The 12,354-nt window shown below is 45.3% G+C and overlaps 1 protein-coding gene across 2 annotated transcripts in view; it reads right to left on the reverse strand.

Annotated features, from left to right (window-relative positions):
- Positions 1 to 2,174: 2,174 nt before the first annotated feature.
- JADE3 (jade family PHD finger 3) overlaps positions 2,175 to 12,354 on the reverse strand; it is a 102,152-nt gene continuing 91,972 nt past the window's right edge. For both annotated transcript variants that reach the window (XM_054714305.1, XM_008152999.3), the window contains exons 8-11: positions 10,455 to 10,571; positions 7,180 to 7,650; positions 5,240 to 5,357; positions 2,175 to 3,278 (exon numbers count right to left, since the gene is read on the reverse strand). In XM_054714305.1, the coding sequence (XP_054570280.1) occupies positions 2,404 to 3,278; positions 5,240 to 5,357; positions 7,180 to 7,650; positions 10,455 to 10,571 (1,581 nt within the window). In that variant the 3' untranslated portion in view covers positions 2,175 to 2,403. The remainder of the gene's footprint in view (positions 3,279 to 5,239; positions 5,358 to 7,179; positions 7,651 to 10,454; positions 10,572 to 12,354) is intronic.

Below are 12,354 nucleotides of genomic sequence, written 5' to 3' on the forward strand. Positions count from 1 at the left end.
TTTTTTTCCATCACCATTTATCCCTTCTATGCCCTCTTCCATCTCCACGCACTCCCTGGTGATTTTTAAATGATAATCCTAAGGTTTTGTCTTATCAGCCTAATGAACCCATGATTTCTGGTAGAGTCTAAGTCCTCAGAATTCTCTTTGGGCCCTGGTATTGACATGAATCATGAATTTGTACTTCTAAACATTAAATCCCTCCTCCTTCCTTTCCCCCCACCATCTATTTTATTTAGTAAGATTCTTTAAATATAACAAGCACATATGTAAGATTTTCTAGAACCCATACACAAACATAAAAAATTACCACACGGACAGCTGGTAGCAGTTTTCATAATTTAATGAAAAAGTATTGGTAAAAAGGTGACACTTGAAAAAAGACTGAGTTTATCTTGGAAAGCTGGACTATATAAGACAAAATGAAAAAAAATGAACAAAGAAGGTTAAGAGGTAATACTTCAAACAACAGCAAAATGTAGCGAATACATTTTGGGGCAACTGAAATGTACACAACTGAAGGCTCCTTCATTTGTTTAGGAAAATCCTGTAAAAATATTACAACTCTATTTCCCTGACTGAAATGATTTTAGTTAATACTCTCCCAATGGCGTTATGTATGGAATTTTGGCTGAAGCACTTTTTCAATGTTTGCTTTCCTTCCACTCTCACTGGCCTCTAACAGAAGGAGTTTATCACACAGCTCCATTATCATGTCATGGCCCTGAAAGGGTCAAATTAGTATCTATCCAGGAGAACTGAAGAAAAAAGGCGCGCAGAAACCTAGTGCATAAACAGGAGAAATTCTATTCCTCCTTTGGATAATTCGTAGCTCTTTCCATTCAAACAAAAATACAGAACACCTCCCATACATGCTAGGGCATGTTCATACATGTACACAGGCACAAAAGAAACATATTGAAGGTATGACCAAAGATTGGGCAAAATACAGAAGTTTCCAGAAAATGAGGCAAAAACAAATGCAAAGAAAACCATTAACAAGGCTGTAAGAACGAAGGTGGGGAGAGGAAACTGACACATTTCCCACGTTGAGGGGACCTGCCTTACTGACTGGCACCTACTACAGCTGGACTCCTTGACTGCTGAAACTCTAAAGCGGCCTCTTTTGTCTGAAAATTCCCATTATACTTCCCCAAACTAGAAGAAAGAGAATATTAAGTTAAGGCTAAGAAGAAAAGAGAGCAGAGGATTATAGTTGGCTTCACATTTTGAGAATTGTAATGTTTTCCCTTTCTTCAGATGGGAAGCAGGCATGCGTATCCCTCCCCCAAATGTAATTATTCTCTTTCTCCCAGAAATTAGTCAAGGCTGATAGTTTGGGAACACGATATAAGCAACTCCTGAAAAATGGCTCCAGCCTTTTTGTTTAGAAAACTGATTCCGATTCAAAGTTGGTACAAAGCTAAATTATATCCATGTGTTAAACACATGCTCTCAAATTGTTTGACAATAAAAATCTGTTTCAAAATTAAAGCAGGTAAGAATACTTAACCTCTGTGCATTTTATTATACTTTAATTATACCTCAATAAAATTTTTATAAACATTAAAGCAGGTATACAAAAACTATCGGCCAAACTTATTTAAGTCAAATTCACTTGAAAACAGTAACACAAAAACCCCTGACCTGGTACAAATCCCCCAGAAATGGCCTCACTTTGGGAGAGGCTCTGGGGATCTTTCGCACGGAGAGAATCAGAGCATTTCCCCCGGAAGTAGTACTTTTGTAAACACTATCCACAAGTTAGCTTTTTATGCTTGTTAGCTGGGTGAGATGGTTACAAGTGTGTCCCCGCCAAGCAAGTGAAGGGACAGGCACTGGACACGCAGACGCGTTAGTAGTATTGAACTGGTCAATTAAGGTCCTCTGAAAGGAACGCAACCTTGTGCAGAGGGCAGTGGGTGTGACAGTATCTGAGATGCTGGTCCCTGGTCTTTCCCTGAGGGTTTTCAGATGCCAGTCGAGTTAGAAACTCTAGGAGCCCCACGCTGGAGCTTCAAAGGATTAGTAGTTTTAGTGTCTGAAAATCGCGGTCTCTTGCAAACTTATTACCAATGCAAGAATTCTTAATACATATGCACATCGACATGTTGACAGAACTGGAAAGCCGCCTTCAAGTATTTACTGAATAAATACTCTGGGTCCAGCTGTTCTCAATAGTCTCTGGCAAAAAAAACTCGGGGGCCATCTGCAATTCTCACAATGTGCTTATGCAAACTAGACTTGAAACTGGTTCAGAAACAATTAACTGTGGAAACATTTTTTTTATTCTTTTCACCCAAATGCCTCCCCCACGTACGCCAGAATCCTTTTGGTGTATGGGGTGGTTTCTAGAACACACGAGGCAAAGGCAAAGACTGAGCTGTTCTTGGAAGTTGTGAATCACCTTTGCGTCGAGCTGTGGGCGAGGGCATAGGTCTTCTTCCTTTTCCCACGGCAACCCCGCTTAGAGTCGCGGGGAGGCTTCTCCCTGCCTGAGCCCTCTCTCTTTACCCTGACTTTCTCTTTATTCCCTTCACTTTCTGCTTCTGAATCGCTCAGCTCCAGATCTGGGCAATACCCATCGTTTTCCTGATATGGAGCTTTCCCTGCAGAGCGCCTGGCAAGCTGCTTCCCATAGCACTGGAGGCCTTCGGTGGTGCGCACCCACCTGCTGGCGGACTCCTTAAAGGACCGGCTGAAGTGTTCCACGGTAGGTTTTCTAAAGCTGCCCTGACTGGCCAGGTGGGAGCTGAGCGTGGAATCCTGGCCACATGACATTTCACTGGAGCTGTCTTTTGGGGTGCTATCCCCAGACCAGCTGCTCTCCAGGCCATTGGATTTGGCAAACTTGGAGGAGTGAGAATGCTTTTTCCCATTTCCAATTAAGGACTGTCCATGCAGGGCAGCTTGGAGGACCAGGGGTTTCCCCAGTGACTGCCCTTGATAGGACTCCGGAGATGGAGCCATCCAAGCCGGACTAGGATCCTTTGATTCACTCCTAGAAAGGCCCAGACTGGTCAGGAAACAGTGATTGTTGCTGTCTACTGCATGCCTCGGGTGGGATTTCACTCTCATTTCTAGTGATTCCTGAGGCACTTGTGCGCTCCCCAGACTGTGAGCAGGGGAGTTGCTGCCAGGAGAGAGGGGTCCATGATCAGTCTCTGCGGAGCTGTTTCGGCAGTCTTCCGGGGCTGATCTGGGCATTTTTAACTTTAAGGTAATTCTCGGTGGTGGGTAAAACAATGAGGTTTCTAGTGCATTTTTCAAAGGAAGTCCTGAGATCAAAAAGAAAGATTCATTTTAACAACCGATTCACATAACGACGTACATGCTGACGGCAGAGTGCATTCACATATCCCTTTTCCAAATGTCGAACAAGCACCTGACTTGACATGGATGTTCATCATGGCACAGCAGCGGGAGGGAGCTGACCTAGAGCTTGGGGCAGGAGAAACTCAGCAACCTCACCTCTGCTCTCGCCGCCGGGAAAATGATCACAGGGACTAGGGTGCTGCCTCCTACATCCCATCCGTGCCCTTTCCATTTCTGAAAAGAAGGTCACCAGCAACGACACACAAACAGGGCCTCCCTCTTTGTCTATCTGTACGTGTGTGCCTGTGTGCGGGCACTGCACAGAACTTAGCATGTGCCTTCAACTTAAACATTTCAGATGCCATCCTCCAGTCTCCCGGCTGTTCTGAAGCAGGTCCAATACTAACCCTCGGGAACACAGCACAGGCTTTGGTGGGTGAAGAACACACGAGTGTAGGTTTTAACATGGCACCAGGAGCAGTGGTAATGGGTGGGTCCTATGTATTTTATGTCCTGGCAGGAAAGAGCCATGCCATTCCTGCCAATGGCTTGCAATAAGCTTAGTCTGGGGAGTGCTGGCCGTCAGTCACCTGGTCATGCCATGTACAGTCATATGCAGGACAGGTGTTCCTCTCACTGTGAAATGGAGTGCTACCAGACAACTCCTTCTTGCATAGGCACTTGACCTTTGCCTACTGCCATCTTCAGGTAGCCTCACAAAAATGTCGTATAGAGAGGACAGCTATTAGGTGCCCCAGTGGATAGAATGTGTCCCCTAAGGGTCCATGTTGAACACTCACAGCCCCCTTCTCTACCAGGGGCTGCCACCTGCTGATGCCACAAGCAGTTACGGGGCTGGCTCCCACCAATCAGAAGCCACGTGGCCTAGGGACCAATAGCATGTGGCATGCAGGGGCTCCTCCCGGCTGTCTTTCGGTTCTTCTTGTCTTGTCTGTCACGGTGCTCTTGTGGCTAAGAAGCTCGCTGCTTCCTGCTGCACCATTCTGTTGTGACCCGTGATACTAAACAATACCCCGAGCCTTTGATGCGTAGCTACCTGACACCTAATTTCTGGATGTTTCTCTTGCTCTACGGCTGGCTCTCGGCAGGAGCTGGGTTCTGCACACTCTGCTCAGTGACCCTTGCTTGCCCAAGCTCTGCCACCAACTTCTGTGTTACATGAGGTCAGGGAGGCTACACATGTCACTGATCGTGACTCGTCATTGCAGCCAAGCCCCCAGGTCTAGGGCACTGTCGTCATGTTCACCAGTCTCTCCCGTTCATGGGCAGCGTGCCCTGCAGGCAGGGATTCTGTCTCGCTGATTATCTTCCAGCTCAGTTCTTAGTCCATAGTAAGTGCTCAACTAACAGGGGTTGGCAAAAGTAGGTTTACCGTTGTGAGTATGCAAAACAGAACTTATTCTTATATTATTATTAATTATTGTATTATTTATTATTAACCTTCTTTTGCCTACCCCTGTATCAGTGAATAGATAGAGAGGAACCCAGATATCCTAACTTCTAGCTAAGGATTTGTTTTAACAGACTATTGTTATGATGGCTACCACTGGAATGAAATGTTTTCTGGAAACTAGGATTAGATATTGTCCTCTGGATTTCTAAATAAATCCAATAATTACAAAATAATTTCATGGCTCCATCTAATGGCTGCTAATATCTGTCTGGGGCCCAGATTACCTGCCTTAGATATGCAACTCCTTCAACCCCACCCTGGGATTTTCTGTCGTGAGGTGACAGCTAAACGGGCCATGTTATATCAGGGTTGGACTAGAACAAATGAGATACTGGACAAGAATTTCAAAAGATTTTTTAAGTGAAACAATTGTCATACAGTTTCAACTGTTGAAATGGGATGCAACCAGAATCTGTGCATTTTCTAGAATATCTTTGATTTAGACGTTACCTTCGGCTGCTTCCTGGTTAAGCAGCTGGACTTGCAAACCGAAGATCTGTTCTTGTGCTTTGTTGTATGACAGCTTCAGCTTCTCTCGTCTGGTTATCATGTAGCACAGATTTCGGACCTGAAAGCCCAACCCCCAGCAAAGAGAGATCTTTGTTATGCGATGCAAATCGGACAATTAAAGCTGTTTAGCTAAAATTTAGACAACTAAAGCCAGATGGGCTGGCAGTGAGGGGGATGGGGTGGGGGGAGGAGATCGTGAGGAGAGAAGACGCAACCCAAAAGCTGCACGAGGGTCACTCCACAGCAATGCACACAGCACAGCCAGTCATGGGATCACGGTTCCCATGTCAATCAGCAGCACAGGCAAAACGGTGCAGGGCCGCCTCCGGAAACCTCCTCTCCCTGCCAGGTCCTGGGCTGGATGTTTATCTGCACACTCGGGTGGGAAGACTGAATGACGATTTCACATTTCAGCCTTCCCTTTAGGTGCCTGAGTGAACAGTGGCAATGCTGGAGCCAGTACAATTTTCTAATGGCGCTGGGCCAGCAGGAGAGAGGTCTGCTAGGACACTGGAAGTGACCCTTTTGCTCACAGCTGTAAGGGTGAAATCCTCATTGTGGCACGCTCCCACCTGGACAAAGTACTCAACCTTTCTGCACCCCAATTCATTCATCAGTAAGTAGGGGTAATAACAACACTTTCTTCATAGGCATGTTAGTACTAAATGACTTAATATTTATACACAGCAAGAGCTATAAATGTGAGTGAAAATTTAAAGTGAGGCAACTATATTAGTTTCCTTCCAAATTCTGGTAGCAGAGAAAAAAACCAAGCCATCTCTATAATTATACAGGACTAGAGGCCCGATGCATGAAATTCGTGCAAGAGTAAGCCTTCCTTCCCCTGGCTGCTGGCACCAGCTTCCCTCACAGCCCCAGCTTCGTCTGGAAGGATAGCCAGTCTAATTAGCATGTTATGCTTTTATTATCTACACTAATAAAAGAGAAAGACAAAAAATTGACCGTACCTTTGCGACACCCACCAGCCAATCAGGAGTGAGTATGCAAATTAACCCAACAAAGATGGGGCAATTTGCATATGCAGGTGCCGAGCGGCCAGGGGCGGAGTGGGACACTTGCATCGTATGGTGACGACGCAAGCATCCCGTCCTGCCCCAGCCGCTCTGGGCCTCTGGGCAGCGTGGGAAGGCTGAAAGGTGGCTCCGGCCGGAGCGAAGGCGGTGCCAGCAGCCAGGGGAAGGAAGGCCCATTCTTGCATGAATCTTCGTGCATCGGGCCTCTAGTTATAGATTATAAAATCCTCTAGGGTGAACACAGAGCCTGGCTTATGTTTGAACCCCTGTAGTACCAGTTTAGTAGATACCTGATAGATACACATCATGAGTTAAATGGAATTATGTGGACACATTTTTGGTTGTCACAGCTGGGTATGGGGGGTTGCTACTAGCATCTAGTGGGTAGAGAGCAGGGATTCTGCTGAGCATCGTACAGTGTCTCCTACAACAAAGGACAGTCCTCTGCAACAAAGAATTATCTAGCACAAATGTCAACAGTGCCGAGTTTGAGAAACTCTGATCTAGCGCTTTCCTGGCCAAAATTCATTCTTTCTTAGGCAGCTTGCAGTCTTCTTAAGTGTGTCAGTAAAACATAACTGAGCCAATTTAGGCTCAATGGTGAATAGAAAGTGAACCAAATGAGAATGTTTCAGATTTCACAGAGGATATAAGTTGAGGGCTAATTCCCCGAATGTGCCTGCCAAAATTTAAACAGAGTCCAATGTCGGGGGCCACAATGAAATCAGAATATCAGGACACAGAAGCCCACACCATAAATGAGGTGACCTTAACAAAACCTGGAAGTGGGACCCCCATTTCTATGCGGACAGAGGCCTACACACCAGTCACAGCTGGTCACCTTACCCGCTCCAGGTCCTGCCGGAGATGCATGAACATGCTCATGCGAGTGTGAATACTTTCCGCTTTTGGTTGCACTAAGCCTTTCTCCTCATCCTCCCTTGGAGGAAATAACGGCTTATTGAAGTTACTCTTCCGCTTCAGCTTCCAGTAGTTGTAGATGAAGTCCACAGTGAGTGTGGGCAGCCCCAGCTCTGTGGCCACATCTTGCACCTTGACCAGGTTATAGAATTCCTCCTCCAGCTCCTGCAGTTTCTGCGCCCGCAGGCTGGTCTTCTCGCTTTTGGCCTGGCTCTGCTCTTCAGCCCAGTAGAGGGGGTACTCGGTCTCGCCGAGTTTCTGCCTGCTTTGGCTGTGCTTGAGGCAGAAAGACTTAAATCTCACTTCATCATCCTCGTCGAGGATGGTCTTCATCTCCAGGTTGTGCTCGAAGGCACAGGTGACATGGAAGGCAGTGGTGCAGGTCTTCACCGAGCACTACAGGGAGAGAAGGGGTGTTAAGGCAGCGGGGCTGGGAGGAAAGAGGGAGCCCTGTATCCCTGGGCCTAAACTGAGACCCCATGGGAAGCAAAGGGAAGACAGGGGGAAAGCTGGTCCTAAATTGAACATGACAGAGGCTTTGGAAGTACCCCAGGAAATCTGCTGTTACAGAAAAGGGCAAAAACAGAGGCAAACAACCAACACTCCCCGAATCTCAAACTCCTCTTTAAAGCTTAACACAGCACTAAGTTTGTCTGAGATATCTTCCTTGGGCCCTGTAAAGAGTCATGCTGTACCTAGTCTGTCTCCCACATCACCACATGCTATGCTTCTATAATGGCACTTTTGCCCGGCCAGCACGGCTCAGTGGTTGAGCATTTACCTATGAACCAGGAGGTCACGATTCGATTCCCGGTCAGGGCACATGCCTGGGTTGCGGGTGCGGGCTTGATGCCCAGTGTCGGGGCCTGCAGGAGGCAGCCGATCAATGATTCTCTCTTATCGTTGATGTTTCTCTCTCTCTCTCTCTCCCTTCCTCTCTGAAATCAATTAAAGAGCAACATGCTAATTGACCGTACCTTCGCGACTCCCACCAGCCAATCAGGAGTGAGTATGCAAATTAACACAACGAAGATGGTGGGTTAATTTGCATACACAGGCACCGAGTGGCCAGGGACAGGGCGGGACGCTTGTGTCATCTCCATGGCGACAATGCAGGCGTTCCGCACCACCCCAGCTGCTCTGGGCCTCTGGGCAGCTTGGTAAGGCAGAAAGGCGGCTCTGGGCTGGAGCGAAAAGGCGGCTCCAGCCAGAGCAAAGGCGGTGCCGGCAGCCAGGGGAACAAAGGCCCATTCTTGCACGAATCTTCATTTGTGCATCAGGCCACTAGTATATTTTGTAATGGTACTTCCACACTATACCTATAGTATAATACATATCAAGTCCCTGGCCATGGCGCTTAAGGCCAGAAGCTGTGCCATTCCTTATGCATTGCCATCAACTACTGAACAAGTAGGTACTCAAAAACATGCATCTGAATAAGTGAAAGAAAACAAAACACATGTCTGGTTCAACAAAAATGAGCTAATTTGTGGAAGAAGTTAGTGATTTGAACCCCTCAGGTTAGTAATAACTGAACAGAATTCATGTGGTTTTTAAACGTCAATGTGCATTATTAATAATCTCCAAATAATGGTCTACTGTAGGGATGTTTCTTTATGCATTCATGAGATGACGCCTGCCTGGAACAACAAGGGCCTTGTGCACATGTCCTCAGAAATCCTTGCCCTTAATCCCCGATAATCCATGAACAGACAAATGGGTGGCATCTGAACAATTTCCTCAAAACGTGATCACTAAACTCTAGCTCCAACAGCAGCCACCAGTTCCCCTGAGCGCTGACCTATGAACCAGGAAGGAGGTCATGGTTCGATTCCTGGTCAGGACACATGCACAGGCCCTCCTGGGGGAGGGTCTTTAATGACACTCCGTGGCACTGACACAGACTATAAAACTATTTCACACTTCTTTTCTCCTCACACTTCTAGGCCCACCCACATCCTCACTCTCACCTGCCGCTCCTGCTTCCTGCCTGAGGAAGCTAAAGTGAGCAAGAGCACATCTGCAGACTCCCAGCGGCACATCTACCTACACTCTGCCTCCAAGCCTGCTACCTGGGAAGAACTACCTGCTCTTGCCTAAAGCCACCACTCCATTGCCCACTTCACCCCATTATCTCTCAACAATGGAAAAACCTTGCTCCAGTAGTTTTTCCTCTCCACTGGATCACTTCCTTTGCATGTATACTCTTATGTTCTATGTTAACAAGTATGCACACACATTTGTTATTTCTTCCATCTCAAAGACCTCTTTCCCTCGCTTTTCTGGACTATTCCTAGTCCATTTCTTTGTCCCGACTCCCAGCAGTATAGCTTTTGCTCTCACCACTCCACCTAAACTGCTCATCCAGATGACCAATAATCACACTACTAAATTCAGGGGTCAATTTGTAGTCCTCTTCTTACTTCAGCAGCATTTTACACAATGAACTTTTCTTTCTCCTTGAAATGTTTTTTTCTTACCTTGGTCATGCTGCCAGTTACTAATTGTTGTAAAAAAATCATCTTTAAAACAGCAAAAATAAGGGGAAAATGCAGGTATTGCATTAAGAAAAATAAGTTAATAAATGGATATAAATTCAATGTGCTAGTACAGAAGGACTAATAATTATTAAAACATGAAAAATATTTTATTTTTTAGTGGGGAGAATGCATGTTACAAACTAATCTATAATACAATATATTTATCCAATAAACTCTAATTGAGCACTGATAACGGGTAGGCACTCTCTTTCGTGCTAGGGGAAATTCAAAGAATGATATACAACCTTGGCCCTCAAGGGGCTCACATATGAGGAGCAACCAGGAGAGAACTTAGGAAAACATAAACAGGCAATGTGTTAAGGTAGTAGACCCCGTGGGAATAGTTTTCCTTAAATTTTTTTTCCCTTTATAGTTGTTAACGTGCTGTAGTTAAAATAAATGTTATCAGTAGGAAACAATTAAAAAAAAAGCAAGGTGAAATAACTAATTCTGCCAGATATAAAAATGAATTTTAAAAATTAAAAGGGCCTTTGGGGTCCAGGTTGTGTTTGTTAAATACATTTCCCAGGACAAGACCCGGCATTGCTTGTTGGAGTGGCAGACCCCAGACCTGGAGCAAGTTGACAGGAGGCTGTGACTGGGAGGGAGAGGCTGGCGGTGCGGTGTTAGCCCGCTCCCCCACTTCTCATGCGGGCTTACCTGAATGCACGCTCCTGTCTTCACTTTGCATAAGTAACAGACTAAGGCCCAGCGGCTGGGTGGGATGTGGGAGATCTTTGTGATTGGTTCCATCCTTTCAGGACAACCAATGCTGACCTACAGATAAAATACCACCGTAAGGCAGACACACCGAGGGATTCCCACGGTACCTTTCACAAAGCACAAATGATGTTACGTGAAGCTCAGAACATCAAAACAACGAGGCGAGCCATGCCTCTTAAGGTTACTATGGGGCCAAGGATAAATAAAACTTGTCTCTAGTCACTGCTCAGACCTTAAGTCATTTCCAGAATGTAAGTGGTTTTATATAGAATGAAAGGGCAGGAGCGAAGACTAGGCTTGGTTACCTTAGGGAATCAAAGATGTCTGTACTTTACTTAGGAACCAAAGAAAGTTACTGAGGAAAGGAATAGAAATTCACAAAATCTAGCACCTATCATGTTAGAGACGGTGCCACAGGCTGTGCTTTTTTCCATTTAATCAACTCAGGATGAAAACCAGAGGCAGCAACAAGCCTTTCCGTTTGGCTTACAAAGAAGCATGACACTGCTGGAAACGGGCAGTAATCTGTATAATGAAGAGACTGTGGTACAAAAGTAGAAAGGATAAGGATAACAACATTGTAGACTAAAGTCTTTAAATCACACATCTATCATTAGCTTACTTCACTCCCTCAGCCCAAATAGCTCCGAAGTGAAATTGGTCTTTGGGAGAGTGCTGAAAATGTTTTTAAAAAGATGGAAAAAAAGAAAAATAAATAAAAAAAGATGGAATTTTTTCCCCCATAAGAAAATAAGAGGTCAAGCAACTTCTGGTAATCAAGTGTTTTCTCTTCCTTTTTTTTAAAGTTCAAATATGGACATGAGTTGCTAAGGCAGACACAACTTTAAAAAGTGAAAGACTGTTGAATAAGGATGGTTAAACGCGTACAAATTCTGCCCACATCGAGAAACCAACAGCAGGAAGATCAGAGAGGTCCTTGACAGTGGAAACCTGGCATTAGAAAACATCAGACAGAGGTGGGGAACGCCTGGCCCGCGGGCCGCATAAAGCCTGCGGAATCATTTGGGTGAGTTAATGAAATGTTTGACCAAATACAGCAGGCTAATTTTTATTATTTTATTTTTTAAAATTTATTTTATTGATTTTAAAAATATATTTTATTGATTTTTTACAGAGAGGAAGAGAGAGGGATAGAGAGTTAGAAACATCGATCAGAGAGAAACCTCGACCAGCTGCCTCCTGCACATACTGGGGATGTGCCCGCAACCAAGGTACATGCCCTTGACCGGAATCGAACCTGGGACCCTTTAGTCCGCAGGCCGATGCTCTATCCACTGAGCCACACCGGTTAGGGCAGGCTAATTGTTGAGTCGATCATTTTGTATGGCCCGAGAATGATGTTATAAATATTCAAATGGCCCTTGGCAGGAACCTGAGGGTTCATTTCATATGTCTATAAGATGGATGTTCTTAGGAAGAAACAGGAACCACTACTCAAATATCTTTGAAAATACTGACTTCTATATCCCTAAAAATATTACGGTACGTATCTAGAACTTACAGTTTGGCTCTGTGAGCTCGATTGTTGAACACCTCCGCCTGGAACTGACACTAACAAGAATAAAGCCAGTAAGGTTTCCAAGGAGAATGAACTGCTGATAGAGTCATCAGCTCCACCAGGAACCGAATTCTGCAGTCTATCTTGTCCTACAGTTAAAACTGACCAGTTTGCTGGCTTGGATAGGGGTTGCGGAAAGAGGATGTGAGTGGGACGGCCAAGCAGGTTAATAAAAAGGGCGGCCCTAAGAAGTAAGTTATGTCTAGAAGCCCCTTTTAATCAACTTAGTATGCACATGACCCATCAGGAAATACTAGA

Source organism: Eptesicus fuscus, chromosome 1, assembly GCF_027574615.1.
Source record: "Eptesicus fuscus isolate TK198812 chromosome 1, DD_ASM_mEF_20220401, whole genome shotgun sequence".
Lineage (NCBI taxonomy): Eukaryota > Metazoa > Chordata > Mammalia > Chiroptera > Vespertilionidae > Eptesicus > Eptesicus fuscus.